Source organism: Somniosus microcephalus, chromosome 1 (assembly GCF_052327205.1).
Source record: "Somniosus microcephalus isolate GS21.2 chromosome 1, FLI_Smic_1.0, whole genome shotgun sequence".
NCBI lineage: Eukaryota > Metazoa > Chordata > Chondrichthyes > Squaliformes > Somniosidae > Somniosus > Somniosus microcephalus.
This window is the reverse complement of record NC_140987.1, coordinates 339,564,397-339,581,657: the sequence shown is the minus strand read 5'-3', so window position 1 is coordinate 339,581,657 and position 17,261 is coordinate 339,564,397. Positions and strand designations below refer to the sequence as shown.

Sequence of the window (17,261 nt, the reverse complement as noted above, 5' to 3'; positions counted from 1 at the left end):
AAATGGCCGCTCCCACGGCGCACACGCGGCGGTGGCGGGTTTTCCGGCGGGGTTCCCTCTGCACACCTTCCCGAAGTGCCCCTTCTTACCGCACTTAAAGCAGGTGGTGCCTTTCGCCGGGCACAGGTTTCTGGTGTGCTTTGGCTGCCCGCAGAAGTAGCAGTTGGGTCCCTGACGCGTCGCGGCTGTCGTAGGGCTTCTGGGGGGAGAGCGGGGCCCAGCCGGTGTCGGGCTGTCGGGCGGGGAAGATGCCTTCCAAGATGGCGGCGCCCTCGGTGCACACGTGGCGGCGTGGACGGCGCGGGCTGAAGAGTAGGCGTCCGAGTTTCTCTGGGCCACATCCAGGGATCGCGCGGTGTCCGCAGCCTGTTTCAGGTCCAACCCCGTTTTTTCCAGCAGTCTTTGCCGGATGTAAGTGGAGCTGAGACCTGTGATGAAGGCATCGCGAACAAGCTCGTCAGTGTACACTGCGGCTTTTACATCTCGGCACTTACAGTCTTTGCCAAGCATTTTCAGGGTGCTTAGGAACTCCTCCACCGATTCCCCAGGTCGCTGTGCGCGGGTAGCGAGCAGGTGCCTAGCATACACCTCATTCGTAGGCTGCTGGTAATGCGCCTTTAAGATGTCGCAGGCGGCTAGGTACGTCTCGGCGTCTTGGATGAGGGGGTAAACCCGGTGGCTTACCCAATTCCGCAGAATTCCGAGTCTCATCCTCGCAGCGTCCGTAGCGTCTTTGATGGCTGCGGAATTGTCCAGGAAGAATTCCATACACTCAAACCAGTGTCCGAAGCGTGCTGATGCGTCCGGAGCATGTTGATCCAAATCCAAACGTTCGGGTTTCAGGAGTTGATCCATAGTGTTGAAAAATAAGCTAATAAAATTGATGTGCCTCAATAATTCCGAGACTCGAAGTTAGCAGAACAAAAACAAGGCTTTTATTATTAGAAAGTAACACGTAAAAGAGAGAGATGTCTTCCTTCTGGAGACTGGGGCTAGACTGAAGCTAGCTTACAAACGGGGCCAGGTATGGGTGGAGCCCTACACACAGCACATTCCAGCACATTCCAGTATACAATACAGCACATTCCAGTACACAATACAATGAGGCCTGGGGGAAGGGAAATGACACTGAAACCGATCTCAGTCACAGGCAGTGGTGAATGGAATATTTCATCACAAGACTCTGGCATCTTTTGCAGCCACAATGTCTGGAAATGTGCAGAGAATGGAGGAGTCCATCTCCAACATGAGCACCACCATCTTGCAGGCGATGGCGATGATGTGCTGTTCCATGGAAAGGATGTCCACCTGCATGGAGCAGCAAATGTGCCAGTCCAATGAGAACATGCTTGCTGTGAACAACAGATGGCAGATGCTCATTGACCTCATCTTGAGGAGGGATGTAAACGTAGACGTGTGCCTTCAACGCCCTACTGATGTGCAGCAAGGTGCTCTCCGGCTCCTTGCTAGCAGAGAAGTGCGGGTGGCCCATGAGAGGGATGATGTTGAGAGGGGACATGGAAGTGGGGGCTCTTCTCAAAGTGCCCATACTTCTCCCCCGTTGCCTCCCCCTCAGTCAGAGGCTCACGTGCTTCCTTGGATCCCGTGGCTGAGTCTATCCCTGCAGGAGGAGCAGTCTTTGGCGGGGCCCTCACAGGCTCCAAAACCCAAAGGACGTCTGCCAGAAGTGCCAAAACAGTCGCAGAAGGGAAGTGAGCAGCCTGCCTTGACCTCTGTTGAAGCCATAGGGGTTGTACATAGAAGCACGTGGAAAAGAAAAAAGACACAATCCTAGATGCACATGGGTGTATGAAAAAATATTAGTGATAAGTTTCAATTCTATTTATGGCGCACATAAATTTATTTCTCTGCACCACTTTCCGGTCTTGTCCATTTTTGCCTGCTACCTGGGAAGTGGCCTTGTCACTTGGAGTGAATGGTGAGACATTACTTAACCTTGAGCTATGGGGGTTTGGGTGAGAGGAATGGCTTGGTCATTGTAGGGCTGCTTTGTGGTGTTGTTGGTGGGGGAACTTAGTACAGCATGTGGCAGCCATAAGCACTGGAGCAAGTTAAGTAAATCAGGCCATTATGAGGCCATCCCGGGCCTCCCCGGCAGCAATGTGCACTGCTGCTGGTGCCATCTCCACCTCAGGTTCATCCTCCTCCTTCCACCTGTTCCTTCTTATCCTCCTCCGAAGAGGCTGTGTGCTCTGCGCATTGCTCCTCCTGCTGCTCCAATCCTCGCTGCTGCACATGTAGCATGCAGCAGATTACGATGATTCTGGAGACCTTGGCTGGTGCGTAATGAAGGGCTCCTCCAGATCTGTCAAGGCATCTGAAGCGCATCTTCAGCATGGCGATTGCTTGCTCTATGACACATCTGGTGGACAATGTGGCTGTCATTATAATGCTCCTCGGCCTCAGTACTTGGCCTGCTCAAGGGTGCCAGTGGATAGTCCTTGTTTCCAAGCAGCCAGCCGGTAAGTCTGTTTGGAGGTGCGAAGACCTGAGAAAGGGTGGACTGGCGCAGCTCAAAAAAGTCATGACAGCTGCCAGGGAATCTGGTGCACACATGCATGATAATCTTTTTATGGTTGCAGACAAGCTGCACATTGAGGGAGTGGAAGCCCTTCCAGTTAACAAACACTCCTGGGTGATGTGGGGGTGCCTTGATGGCCACACGTGTGCAGTAAATGATGCCCTGCACCTGTGGGAAGCCAGCCAGAGCCGCAAAGCTGAGCGCCCGCTCAGTAACACTGGCTTCATCAGTGGCAAAGTTTACATAATTGGCTGACCTGTCAAACATGACATCGGTGACCTGTGTGATGCATCTGTGAGCGGCCGACTACGAGATCCTGTAAATGTCTACTGCAAATCCCTGGAAGGAGCCTGAGGTGAAGACTTTGACAGCCACTGGTAAGGAGTGTCCACCAGGTCCTCTGGGCAGCAGGTCTTGTTCTAGCAATATGCAAATGTCTGCAATGACCTGGCGCGAAAGCCTGAGCCTCCTGAAGCACTGCTGTTCAGTCATGTTGAGGAATCTCACCATCTGCCTGTATACCCTGCGTTGGGGGTATTGCCTCCAGCACGGTGCAGCCCTGCGCTGACCCCCTCTTGTGGAGCATCAGGTCATTGAGGAGAAGGCTGCTGTTGCGGTTGCTGCTGCTGGTGTTGTGGATGCTGTTGCTGGTGTGGCTGGTGTTGTTGGTGCTGATTCTGAGGTCCAAGGTGAGACAGCACAAGCAGCACCCATGCTGACCTAATAGATGGCAGGTGTAAAGTGGAGATCAGAGGCCCAATCTCTCAATGTTGTGATAGTGACTAGCCATGTGGTGAGAGTGACTTCCGAGGTTGCAGAAATGACAAGCAAACTCCTGACAGCTAAATCTCTGCACAAAATGGAGTCAGCAAGAGCCTTTCCATTAGACAAGGAAGCAGCTGTAATGTGGGAGCATTTATGTGTTTTTCTTGCTGTCAATTAATGGACTCGCATAATGACCACTGAGCTTCCGCCTCCCCTTCACAGGCGAGGTTCTCGAGGTGCGTGAATTCCGTGCTCAAGAAGTTAAATCAAAACCTGATGTTAAAAAGCCTCTTAAGGATCTCTCAACAAGCAGTTAAGTATTTCAATGAGGTCGCCCACCTCTCTTAAGTGGGTCTGCCCTAGTTAAATGTGGAAGTCGGCGGGATGATGGCAGGTTCCTGACACGCTGGCAATTTCTGCAAATTTTACTTCTGACCTACCCCCAACCCTGCATGCTCGGGACTGGGAAAATTCCAGTTGCATGTCTCAAATTACTCATATACTTTATCCCAAAATATTATTTGTGTCAGAATAATTAAATTAAATAATTAAGTCATATAATTGAAAACATAGCAGTGCAAAGTTTTATTTAAACAGTGAGTGCTGATGAGATTTCCTGGAGAGCTGATTTGAAGTAGTTCCTGACAGTGCTTCATCGACTGCCTTACAAAGCACTGTTAAAACTCCCTGGGTAAGTCACTGTATCTCCCAATGTAAATAGTACCTCTATCTAAATCAAACAGCTTTTCACTCATTAAACAGGACATTCACCCAACTGACCTTCCCAAGAGGAAGCTACTGGTACAACTGTGCAGGTTCTAGGTGCAACTATCTGTAGCAATTTACTTACTCCCAGTATTGCTCACTTGGACCCTGGTGAGGAATGTAGATTTCTGATCCATTTGTGCAAGTTTCATTGTTTGCCTGCAGCCATGTTGTATTAACTATTTCAAAATATCCATCATCCAGAGTGAGATTGCAGAGTGGATCTAGAAAATGTGGAATGTGAAACAAAGAAAGAAAGACTTGTATTTATATAGCTCCATTCACAACCTGAGGTTCCCAAAATTCGTTAAAGCCAATGAAGTACTTTTGAGGTGTAGTCATTGTTGTAGTGTAGGAAACACAGCAGCCAATTTGCGCACAACAAGGTCCCACAAACAGCAATGTGATAAATGATCAGATAATCAGCTTTATGAGTGATGTTGTTGTAGGGAAAATATTGGTCAAGGGACCAGGGAGAACTCCCCTGCTTGTCTTTGAAGTAGTGTCATGAGACCTTTAATGAAAACCTGAGGGGGCAGATGGGGCCTCGGTTTAATGTTTCATCAAAAGACAGCACTTCTAACAGTGTAGCACTCCCTCAGCACTGCACTGGAGTATCAGCCTAGATTTTGTGCTCAAATCTTGTGGAGCGGGACTTGAACCCACAACCTTCTGACTGAGAGGTGAGAGTGCTACCGCTGAGCCCCAGCTGACACCTATGTGTTTCAAAGAACATTTTATTGGTAATGATGCTGCCATTTATTGTCATATAATCAGGACCACTGTTTTATTTTGAATGAAGAAGTCTGATCTGTTTTATTACATGGGATTTTTGCTGGTGTTCCCAGATTCTGATTGCATTTCGGCCATCGGTTTACAGTGATTGAATAAGTCAACTTTCATTTTTGCCACAACGGATCCTATGAATTTTTTAATCAGTATTTTAGTTCCAGTGAGTTTTTTGTGAAAACATAAATTAGTGGCTTTGTTATAATAAACAATATGTGGATTTAAAATATTCAGAAGTATGTATTACAGTGAACCCCATGTATTACAGTGAACCCCATGTATTACAGTGCACCCCATGTCTTACAGTACACCCCATGTCTTACAGTGAACCCCATGTATTACAGTGCACCCCATGTCTTACAGTACACCCCATGTCTTACAGTGCAGCCCATGTCTTACAGTGCAGCCCATGTATTACAGTGAACCCCATGTCTTACAGTGCACCCCATGTCTTACAGTACACCCCATGTATTACAGTGAACCCCATGTCTTACAGTGCACCCCATGTCTTACAGTGCACCCCATGTCTTACAGTGCACCCCATGTATTACAGTGCACCCCATGTATTACAGTGAACCCCATGTATTACAGTGCACCCCATGTCTTACAGTGCACCCCATGTATTACAGTGAACCCCATGTATTACAGTGCACCCCATGTATTACAGTGAACCCCATGTATTACAGTGAACCCCATGTATTACAGTGCACCCCATGTATTACAGTGAACCCCATGTATTACAGTGCACCCCATGTATTACAGTGAACCCCATGTATTACAGTGCACCCCATGTATTACAGTGAACCCCATCTATTACAGTGCGCCCCATGTATTACTGTGCACCCCATGTATTACAGTGAACCCCATGTATTACAGTGCACCCCATGTATTACAGTGAACCCCATGTATTACAGTGAACCCCATGTATTACAGTGCACCCCATGTATTACAGTGAACCCCATGTATTACAGTGCACCCCATGTATTACAGTGAACCCCATGTATTACAGTGAACCCCATGTATTACAGTGCACCCCATGTATTACAGTGAACCCCATGTATTACAGTGCACCCCATGTATTACTGTGCAGCCCATATATTATGATGCACCTCGTATATTATAGTATCCCTGTTGTATTACGGAGCATCATATCTATTACAGTGTGTCATATGTATTATGGTGGTCACTCTGCATGTAATGGTAGATTTTATTTGATAGTTTATGTAAAGCTACTAACCACAATATTAGATTAAGGCATTAAAGCATAAAAAGTTCCTTTAATGAGCCATGATTATCAGAGTAGGCCATCAGGATATTAAACAACTTTAGGGCTTTAATGTGTTTCTACTGAAAGCTCAGGTTTAGTGCACTTTCATAGAAACATAGAAACATAGAAGATAGAAGCAGGAGTAGGCCATTCGGCTCCTTGAGCCTGTTCCGCCATTCAGTGCGATCATGGCTGATCATCCAAATTCCGTACCCTGTCCCTGCTTTCTCCCCATATCCCTTGATCCCCTTAGCCTTAAGAAATATATCTAACTTCTTCTTGAATATATTTAATGAATTGGCTTCAACTGTCTTCTGTTGTAGAGAATTCCACAGGTTCACCACTCTCTGGGTGAAGAAATTCCTCCTCATCTCAGTCCTAACTGGCTTACCCCTTATCCTTAGACTGGTTCTGGACTCCCCCGCCATCGGGAACAGCCTTCCTGCATCTAGTCTGTCTAGTCCTGTTAGAATTTTATAAGTTTCAATGAGATCCCCTCTCATTCTTCTAAACTCTAGCGAATATAAGCCCAATCGACCCAATCTCTCTTCATACGTCACTCCTGCCATCCCAGGTATCAGTCTGGTGAATCTTCGCTGCACTCCCTCCATGGCAAGAACATCCTTCCTCAGATAAGGCGACCAAAACTGCACACAATACTCAAGGTGTGGTCTCACCAAGGCCCTGTACAACTGCAGCAAGACATCCTTGCTCCTGTACTCGAATCCTCTCGCTATGAAGGCCAGCATACCATTTGCCTTCTTAACCGCCTGTTGCACCTGCATGCTTACCTTCACTCACTCCTACAGAGAGATAGCACCTGACCCCACGGTAATCCCATGGGAACACATGGCAACCCTTTTCCTATGATAACAGATGATTTTTATGGCAACCTTTTTCTCACATCCTTGTGGATCATGGGTAAAGGTTAACGGCTTCCCATGTCTACCTTTAGAGTAAAATTTCTTGGGTCTGCCATGGTTATGGTCCATACCATGACCAACAGCTAGCTCATGACTGTTAAGACTATGGAGTTCAAATTGGTTTTCAGCAATAGTGCAAAATGGGTGTCTTTTCCACTGACTTCATAGTGTAAAATGAGCTGCCAATTCACTATCATTTGTTTTGTGTTCTGGGCAAAGACCAATTTTACCCCCTACTTGTCAGTTTTTTTCTTTGTTCAGGAAACTTTTTTTTATCCGGCACCGACGGGACCGACGTGGTGCCGGTTCATCAAAAATTCTGGATAACCGAAAGCTATAGTAAAAGATATGGAGCTGAGAGCTCCGTATAAAGCAACAAACCCTGTTGCTTAGCAACAGGTTCAGAACAATGGCCACAAGTTCCAAGCGTCTCTGTAGCTTAGCAACAGCTGCAGCCACACCCTTGCACAGCAACAGATCGAGGAAGGCAAGTAATAAAACTTACCTGAACCTACTCCTGAATTTTGCCAGTTAACCAAGATTTCTGGTTATTTAGGTGTCGGTAAACGAAAGTTTCCTGTTGTTGGTTAAATGCCTTTTCTTCTCTCACTCGTTAACCCTGTGTTTTTCTACTTTCTATTTAGTTATTTTGGTTATTTCCCACTTTCATTATTGTCAATCATGTTAGACAAAATGTTTCCCAATGTAAATTTTCTCTCTAATCCCATTCTACCAGAATTAATTTCTTCCCAAGCACATACCAGCAAAAAACAAAAATCCAGTATACAATCACCATAACAGTTCCTCGCCGATCCTACTATATCACCCTAAAAATAACTCCCGTGGCATATCAGAAAACGTCACAAAGGAATCACCAATTTATCCATAAACTTGACTACCACAGCTTCCCCCTCCATAAACAGCACAACGCATTCCACCAGGCCTCTGCACATCCTAGGTTCTCAGTACGGAAACCCTCTCTTTCCTGCATTAACTTTCCCAGGTGCCACTTTGATAGCAGCAGGAATTTGCATGTTAAGGAAAAGTACCTCACAGGCCAAGTGTGGAGCTTACAAAAGGTCAGCACTGTGGAGCACTAACAAGTTAGAGAATATCCTTAGCAAAATACTGCAGATGTTGGAAATCCGAAATAACAACAGAAAATGCTGGAAAAACTCAGCAGGTCAGGCAACATCCGTGGAGAGAAATTTGAGTTGACGTTTCAGGTCGAACCCTTCTTCAAAACTGGAAAGAAAAGAAATTAGATCGAAGGCAGGGCTGCGATCGGACAAGAGAAGTGAAAGAAACAAAAGAGCTAGATGAGATGGTAATAGGCTGAGATTAGGTTTAAAGTGTACTGGCAGGGCAAGAGATAGCTGCCAGGTGTGAGAGAGAAACAAAAGGAAAGGGGGGAGGGGGGAAAGGAGTGGAAAAATTACAAGAAGAAATGTGTAATAGGGGCCGAGGTTATGATCTGAAATTGTTGAACTCGATATTGAGTCCGGAAGGCTGCAGAGTGCCTAATCGGAAGATGAGGTGCTGTTCCTCGAGTTTACGTTGAGCTTCCTTGGAACAATACAAGAGGCCAAGGATGGTGAGGTCCGAGTGGGAATGGAGCGGTGAATTAAAATGACAGGCGACCGGAAGCTCGGGGTCACCCTTACGGACTGAACGGAGGTGTCCAGGGCCCCAAACACCCCTTCCAGGTGAAACAGCGATTTACTTGTACTTCTCGCAATCTAGTATACTGTATTCGCTGCTCACAATGCGGTCTCCTCTACATTGGGGAGACCAAACGCAGATTGGGTGACCGCTTTGCGGAACACCTCCGTTCAGTCCGTAAGGGTGACCCCGAGCTTCCGGTCGCCTGTCATTTTAATTCACCGCTCCATTCCCACTCGGACCTCACCATCCTTGGCCTCTTGTATTGTTCCACGGAAGCTCAACGTAAACTCGAGGAACAGCACCTCATCTTCCGATTAGGCACTCTGCAGCCTTCCGGACTCAATATCGAGTTCAACAACTTCAGATCATAACCTCGGCCCCTATTACACATTTTTTCTTGTAATTTTTCCACTCCTTTCCCCCCCTCCCCCCTTTCCTTTTGTTTCTCTCTCACACCTGGCAGCTATCTCTTGCCCTGCCAGTACACTTTACACCTAATCTCAGCCTATTACCATCACGTCTAGCTCTTTTGTTTCTTTCACTTATTTTGTCCGATCGCAGCCCTGCCTTCGATCTAATTTCTTTTCTTTCCAGTTTTGAAGAAGGGTTCGACCCGAAACGTCAACTCAAATTTCTCTCCACGGATGTTGCCTGACCTGCTGAGTTTTTCCAGCATTTTCTGTTATATAGAGAATATCCTTTATCTATAGAAGAATCGTCTTACTAGCCTAAAAAATAAAATCATCAGTTATCAGATAATATTAATCGATATGAGTTGGCCATTTTAATGGTAGAGAGATGAGTAGGGAGGTAGAAGAATTTAGGGAGAGTTCCAGAGAGTAAAGCTCTATCAGCTATGATGGGGCAAAGGGTGGAGTAAAACAGAGAAGGCTAGAGCTGGAGAACTGAAGGGTGTCAGGGGGGATATAAGGTTGGAGGAGGTTGCAGAGGTAGACATTGATATATCCAAAGCCACCTTGCAAGGTCCGGTAGACACATCAGCTTGGTTTATTTACAAACATGGATCTTTGGCAGAGCTGCTACTCTGTGCCCATTAGGTCAAGCTGATTTTCTGCGTTTTGAGCTAAATCGCATTTTTTAGGAAGGGGCTCCGCAGTGTCCAGCAGGGAATTGACCTGGAGAAGTTGGAGATTGGCTGCAGCAGCCCTCGTAGTATGGCAGGTGGTCTCTGTGCTATTTATTAAACTCTTGGCGGCGGGGGGGAGGAGGGGGGGAAATGAAAATTTTAACAAAGGGCACAGAAGTGAATGAAATTGGTCACCGTGCAATCAATTACTTAACTTTTTGGTTCTTTAGAAATGTAAATGGCTGTTCTGCCGCACATTGTAATGCTGCATGCCAGGGACAAACGGGCATCCCCCACACCCAGCGTTAATGACAGAATTTCCATCAGTTGAGGAGAAATTTTTCACCCAGAGGGTGGTGGAGGTCTGGAACTTACTGCCTGAAAGGGTGGTAGAGGCAGAAATCCTCACTGCATTTAAAAAGTACTTGGATATGCATTTGAAATGCCGTGGCCTACAGGGCTACAGACCAAGAGCTAGAAAGTGGGATTAGGCTGGATAGCTATTTTTCAGCCAGCACAGACATGATGGGCTGAATGGCCTCCTTCTGTGCTGTAAACTTCTATGATTCTATGATTCATCATTGGTAAACCATTTCAGTATGGCAGCATTTATTTGAATGGCCATATTGTAATGGATTTCCAATCACAAACTTCAAAACCAAAGTCAGACAATGGCCAGTCTCCTAGTCTAGCCAGGGTTAAACTTCATAGCCCCAGTCTGTATAATAAGGTCAGACATCACCCACAGTCCCAGTTTGTATTATAAGGTGAGACATCACCTACAGCCCCAGTCTGTATAATAAGATCAGACATTCCCCACAGCCCCAGTCTGTATAATAAGGGTCAGATATCACCCCTCACCTGTCTGCCTGACTGGATAAAGTTATTGCCATACTCCAACAATGAATAGGGAAAACCATAAGTTAAAAGTTCCATGTAATTTGCTGACAGTAATTATAGTAGATTAAGGACGGGATGTGAGTCATAGGGAGTGGTAAGGGGAATATAAATGTAACCCGATTCATATATGTATCAGGGTGAATGAATTTCTATTTATTTCAGCATCAATGTGGGACGGGAAAGAAGAGAGACAGATAATGATTGGAGAGGGGAAAGAGATAGAGAGAGATGCTCTGGGTGGGAAAGATGTTGGAGATGATCGTGTGGGTGAAATGAGAGACAGAGAAACCCAGTTGTTGGGTATGAAGAGAAAAGCTGATGAGGGAAGAAAACCTTGTTGAAGGGTTGTCTACTGGGTAATTAGGTAATTTATAATACTGCAATAATTCATCTACTTGGTATTTATATAAAAAGAGCTTTCCCCACAACTGTCCATTGTGCGCCACAGATCTGATTGGTCTGTGCTAACCATGTGATTGCTAATATATTATTGCTCACACTGTAAGCAGGGACCAATCATTGAGCTCCCAGCCCAACTATTGCCCTGGGGCCAAACCCCTGCCTCCCTGCTCCCTCCAATCATGAGCCGATGCCGCAGGCTCCCTGTTCCATTCCAAACCAGGCCCCTGCACCCAATCCCTCACACACAGATATTAAGACTGTTACAATTTTGGGTCTATTCTAACCTTCTGACTTCAGATTATATTGGCCCTCATATCTTATGGACCAATTCTCAACTGTCCATATTTTTGCAAGTGTCTACCCTTTCCTTGAGATCTAGGTAAGCTTTCAGTAATGTGCGTGGGAAATGAGAAGCAAACCCTATCTGGTCATAGCTTTTAGCTCCTGCACAAATCCTATGCGTTCCTGCTATCTCATTCCAGCCTTTGCAAGCAGTAAAGTATTGTATCAGACCTCATATAAATGGATGTACTGTACTTAGATTTCCAGAAGGCATTTGATAAGGTGCCATATTAAAGGTTATTGCGGAAAATCAAAGCTCATGGTGTAGGGGGTAACATATTGGCATGGATAGAAGATTGACTAGCTAACAGGAAACAGAGAGTAGACATAAATGGGTCATTTTCTGATTCGCAAGATGTAACGAGTGGTGTGCCACAGGGATCAGTGCTGGGGCCTCAACTTTTTAACAATTTATATAAATGACTTGGATGAAGGGACTGAAGGTATGGTTGCTAAATTTGCTGATGACACAAAGATAGGTAGGAAAGTAAATTGTGAAGAGGACATAAGGAGGCTATAAAGGGATATAGGTAAGTTAAGTGAGTGGGCAAAAATGGAGTATAATGTGGGAAAATGTGAAGTCCATTTTGGCAGGAAGAATAAAAAAGAAGCATATTATCTAAATGGTGAGAGATTGCAGAGCTCTGAGATGCAGAGGAATCTGGGTGTCCTAGTGCATGAATCACAAAAGGTTACTATGCAGGTACAGCAGGTAATTAGGAAAGCTAATAGAAGGTTATCGTTTATTGCGAGGGGAATTGAATGCAAAAGTAGGGAGGTTATGCTTCAGTTATACAGGGCATTGGTGAGACCACATCTGCAGTACTGTGTACAGTATTAGTCTCCTTATTTAAGGAAGGACCTAAATGCATTGGAAGCAGTTCAGAGAAGGTTTACTAGACTAATACCTGGAATGGGCGGGTTGTCTTATGAGGAAAGGTTGGACAGGCTAGGCTTGTATCCGCTGGAGTTTAGAAGAATAAGAGGTGACTTGATTGAAACATATAAGATCCTGAGGGTCCTGACAGGGTGGATGTGGAGAAGATGTTTCCTCTTGTGGGAGAATCTGGAACTAGGGGTCACTGTTTAAAAATAAGGGGTCGCCCATTTAAGACAGAGAGGAGAAATTGTTTCTCACAGAGGGTCGTGAGTCTTTGGAACTCTCTTCCTCAGAGGGCAGTGAAAGCAGAGTCTTTGAATATTTTTAAGGCAGAGGTAGATAGATTCTTGGTAAGCAAGGGGGTGAAAAGTTATCGGGGGTAGGCGGGAATGTGGAGTAATCAGATCAGCCATGATCTTATTGAATGGCGGCGCAGGCTCGAAGGGCTGAGTGGCCTACTCCTGCTCCTAATTTGTATGTTCGTATGTTCGTATTTTATGAAATAACAAACAAATAAGTAATAGCCATATTATATGCTTACATATTTTCCGTGCATTGAGTCGATTAATAAGCTGTTTCTTAGAAATTCAAAGTGACCAGTGACTTCCCTGAGATTTTCAAATTGATTCGCTCACTTTGATAGCTCAAAAAATATTTATTAGGACTTCCAGATTTTAAATAGCTCAGCACTCAAATTTAAAAGATTACTGCTCACGATGCGGTCTCCTCAACATCGGGGAGACCAAATGGAGATTGGGTGACCACTTTGCGGAACACCTCTGTACAATCCGTAAGCGTGACCCCGAGCTTCCGGTCGCCTGTCACTTTAATTCACTGCTCCACTCCCACTCTGGCCTCTCTGTCCTCGGCCTCCTACACTATTCCAATGAAGTTCAACGTAAGCTCGAGGAACAGCACCTCTTCTTTCGATTGGCACTTTACAGCCTTCTGGACTCAACATCGAGTTCAACAATTTCAGACCATAACCTCTGCCCCCATTTTCTAACATGGCAGCTGTTGATGATTCTGCCATTCCCATTTGCACCTCTTCTAGCCCATCTTTTGTTTCTTTACTTGTCCCATTACCATCTCCTTTTGATTTGTACTATCATACCCTTTGTCATTGAATCACTCCTGCCTTCCACTCTATCACAGACCTTCCCTTTTGTTCTTTCCTCCCCTCCCCCTTCCCCTGCCTCCTGCACTTGCTTAAAATCTTATCTTCTACACCTTGAGATGCTTTCCACACGATCAAAATGAAGATGACTACTTAAATTATTGTCAACTTTTCTTATTCACTCAGACTGATAGAATGAAAAATGAACAGTCGGTGTCTGTACTTTACCCAGTAGAAGTTAACACAGTACCTTTGAGAGTCCTGCTGCATGTTTCATCTGCTCCCCACCAACTGAAGCAGTCTGCCCACGGCAGGGGGGATTGGAAGGAAGCAAACAAGTAGAACAGGCTGTAGCCGATGATACAGTTGTAGTAAATGGTCACAAATGTTGACACAAGGACCATGGTGATACCCACACCTTTAAACAGATCGAGAAAGAGACATTTAAATTAGAACCTATTCATTTGAAATAATTGTTTTTTCACGTATTCAGCTGGTCGGATAAACCAATTTTGTTTTCTTGCAGTCGTTCTGCTTGGTCAGTTCTTCTGTCATTTGTGTGTCCATAATTCTCTAGAACTGAGGGAGGAGAAGGAGAGTAACACATTGAATAGAGGATGGGGAAGAGTGCCAGGATGAACTGAGAGAGCTGGAGGAGAGTGCCTCTGTGAAAGAGTGGGGAGTTGGATGGTGTCTGGAGCCTCTGTGAAAGAGTGGGGAGTTGGATGATGTATGGAGTCTCTGTGAAAGAGTGGGGAGTTGGATGATGTGTGGAGTCTCTGTGAAAGAGTGGGGAGTTGGATGATGTATGGAGTCTCTGTGAAAGAGTGGGGAGTTGGATGGTGTGTGGAGTCTCTGTGAAAGAGTGGGGAGTTGGATGATGTATGGAGTCTCTGTGAAAGAGTGGGGAGTTGGATGATGTATGGTGTCTCTGTGAAAGAGTGGGGAGTTGGATGATGTATGGAGTCTCTGTGAAAGAGTGGGGAGTTGGATGATGTATGGAGCCTCTGTGAAAGAGTGGGGAGTTGGATGATGTATGGAGTCTCTGTGAAAGAGTGGGGAGTTGGATGATGTATGGAGCCTCTGTGAAAGAGTGGGGAGTTGAATGGTGTATGGAGTCTCTGTGAAAGAGTGGGGAGTTGGATGGTGTGTGGAGCCTCTGAAAGAGTGGGGAGTTGGATGATGTATGGAGCCTCTGTGAAAGAGTGGGGAGTTGGATGATGTATGGAGTCTCTGTGAAAGAGTGGGGAGTTGGATGATGTATGGAGCCTCTGTGAAAGAGTGGGGAGTTGGATGATGTATGGAGTCTCTGTGAAAGAGTGGGGAGTTGAATGGTGTGTGGAGTCTCTGTGAAAGAGTGGGGAGTTGGATGATGTATGGAGCCTCTGTGAAAGAGTGGGGAGTTGGATGATGTATGGAGCCTCTGTGAAAGAGTGGGGAGTTGGATGATGTATGGAGTCTCTGTGAAAGAGTGGGGAGTTGGATGATGTATGGAGTCTCTGTGAAAGAGTGGGGAGTTGGATGATGTATGGAGCCTCTGTGAAAGAGTGGGGAGTTGGATGGTGTGTGGAGCCTCTGAAAGAGTGGGGAGTTGGATGATGTATGGAGTCTCTGTGAAAGAGTGGGGAGTTGGATGGTGTATGGAGCCTCTGTGAAAGAGTGGGGAGTTGGATGATGTATGGAGCCTCTGTGAAAGAGTGGGGAGTTGAATGGTGTATGGAGTCTCTGTGAAAGAGTGGGGAGTTGGATGATGTATGGAGCCTCTGTGAAAGAGTGGGGAGTTGAATGGTGTATGGAGTCTCTGTGAAAGAGTGGGGAGTTGGATGATGTATGGAGCCTCTGTGAAAGAGTGGGGAGTTGGATGGTGTGTGGAGCCTCTGAAAGAGTGGGGAGTTGAATGGTGTATGGAGCCTCTGTGAAAGAGTGGGGAGTTGGATGATGTATGGAGCCTCTGTGAAAGAGTGGGGAGTTGAATGGTGTATGGAGTCTCTGTGAAAGAGTGGGGAGTTGGATGATGTATGGAGCCTCTGTGAAAGAGTGGGGAGTTGAATGGTGTATGGAGTCTCTGTGAAAGAGTGGGGAGTTGGATGATGTATGGAGCCTCTGTGAAAGAGTGGGGAGTTGAATGGTGTATGGAGTCTCTGTGAAAGAGTGGGGAGTTGGATGATGTATGGAGTCTCTGTGAAAGAGTGGGGAGTTGGATGGTGTATGGAGTCTCTGTGAAAGAGTGGGGAGTTGGATGGTGTATGGAGTCTCTGTGCATTGGGGGGAGGGAGTTGGATGGTGTATGGAGTCTCTGTGAATTGGGGGCAGGGAGTTGGATGGTGTACAGTCCTTTTGCTATGTTTTTGTGTTTACATCATCCTCTAGAATTATCTCATAGCTGGACTTAATTGCAAAGCAGGTTAATGCAAATGCTTTTAATTTTAGCTGTGGCCCAGTTGGCAGCACTCTCGCCTCTGAGTCAGAAGGTTGTTGGTTCAAGTTCCCCTCCAGAGACTTGAACACAAAAACCTAGGATGACACACCAGTGCTGCATTATTGGAGGTGCCGTCTTTCGGATGAGATGATAAACTGAGGCCCCGTCTGCTCTCTCAGGTGGACGTAAAAGATCCCACGCTACTGTTTTGAAGAAGAGCAGGGGAGTTATCCCCGGCGTCCTGGCCAATATTTATTGCTCAATCAACTTCACTATAAAAAACAGATTATCTGGTCATTATCACATTACTGTTTGTGTGGGAGCTTGCTATGCACAAATTGGCTGCTGCGTTTCCGACATTACAACAGTGACTACACTTCAAAAGTACTTAATTGGTTGTAAAGCTCTTTGGGATGTCCTGAGGTTGTGAAAGATGCTATATAAATCTTTCTTTTTCTATAAATAAAATCCATCACATTTTAGATGTTGCATTTTGTTACAAATTCAAAGCAATTCAAACAAATATTATGTATAAAAAATAAGCGGAAGAGGGACAGTCACTCCTGCCGATTTTCTGACCTTGGAGAGGAGCCAAAGATTTACAAGGAGCAGTCAATATAAATAGAAACAGTGATCCTGTAATTGACCCCAGGATGTGCCTATTTACTGCACTTAGACCTTGATTGTAGCAGCAGAATAATACATTGTGTGTTGCATAGTGTAATGTCTCTGTCCTTATAAAACAACAGCCACTTGAATTTATATAGCGCCTTTAACATAGTAAAACATCCCAAGGCGTTACACAGGAGCAATTATCTAATAAAATTTGGCACCGAGACACATAAAGAAAGATTAGGACAGGTTGGTCAAAGAGGTAGGTTTTAAGGAGCGTCTTAAAGGAGAAAAGAGAGGTAGAATGGCAGAGAGGTTTATGGAGGCACTTCCAGAGCTTAGGGCCTCGGCAGCTGAAAGCACAGCCGCCAATGGTGGAACGAAGAAAATTGGGGATGCTCAATTGGCCAGAATTGGAGGAGAGCAGAGATCTCAGAGGGTTATATGGCTGGACGAGGTTACAGTAAAAGGGAGGGGTGAGACCATGGAGAGATTTAAACACAAGGATGAGAATTTTAAAATTGAGTTGTTGTGGGACCAGCAGCCAAAGTAGGTCAGCAAGCACAGGAATAATGAGTGAACGGGCTTGGTGCAAGTTAGGATACAGGCAGCAGAGTTTTGGATGACCTCAAGTTTAACGAGGGTGCAAGGTGGGAGGCCAGCCAAGAGAGCTGGCTGGATTTTACCCCAGCTAGCTGAATTGGGAGCGGGGGCGCCTGCGAGGCTGGCGGGGAACCCGGGAGGCTGGGTTTCCCGCAGGCCCTGCTGACTTTAACGGCAGGGCCT

At 45.8% G+C, this 17,261-nt stretch overlaps 1 protein-coding gene across 3 annotated transcripts in view; it reads right to left on the bottom strand.

Annotated features, from left to right (window-relative positions):
* The window catches only part of LOC147124932 (sodium- and chloride-dependent neutral and basic amino acid transporter B(0+)-like), a 67,367-nt gene that overhangs the window by 40,704 nt on the left and 9,402 nt on the right, over nucleotides 1-17,261 (bottom strand). For all 3 annotated transcript variants that reach the window (XM_085994829.1, XM_085994847.1, XM_085994843.1), the window contains 2 exons: nucleotides 13,695-13,862; nucleotides 4,158-4,296 (listed from right to left, as the gene is read on the bottom strand). In XM_085994829.1, coding sequence (XP_085850955.1) covers nucleotides 4,158-4,296; nucleotides 13,695-13,862 — 307 coding nt within the window. The remainder of the gene's footprint in view (nucleotides 1-4,157; nucleotides 4,297-13,694; nucleotides 13,863-17,261) is intronic.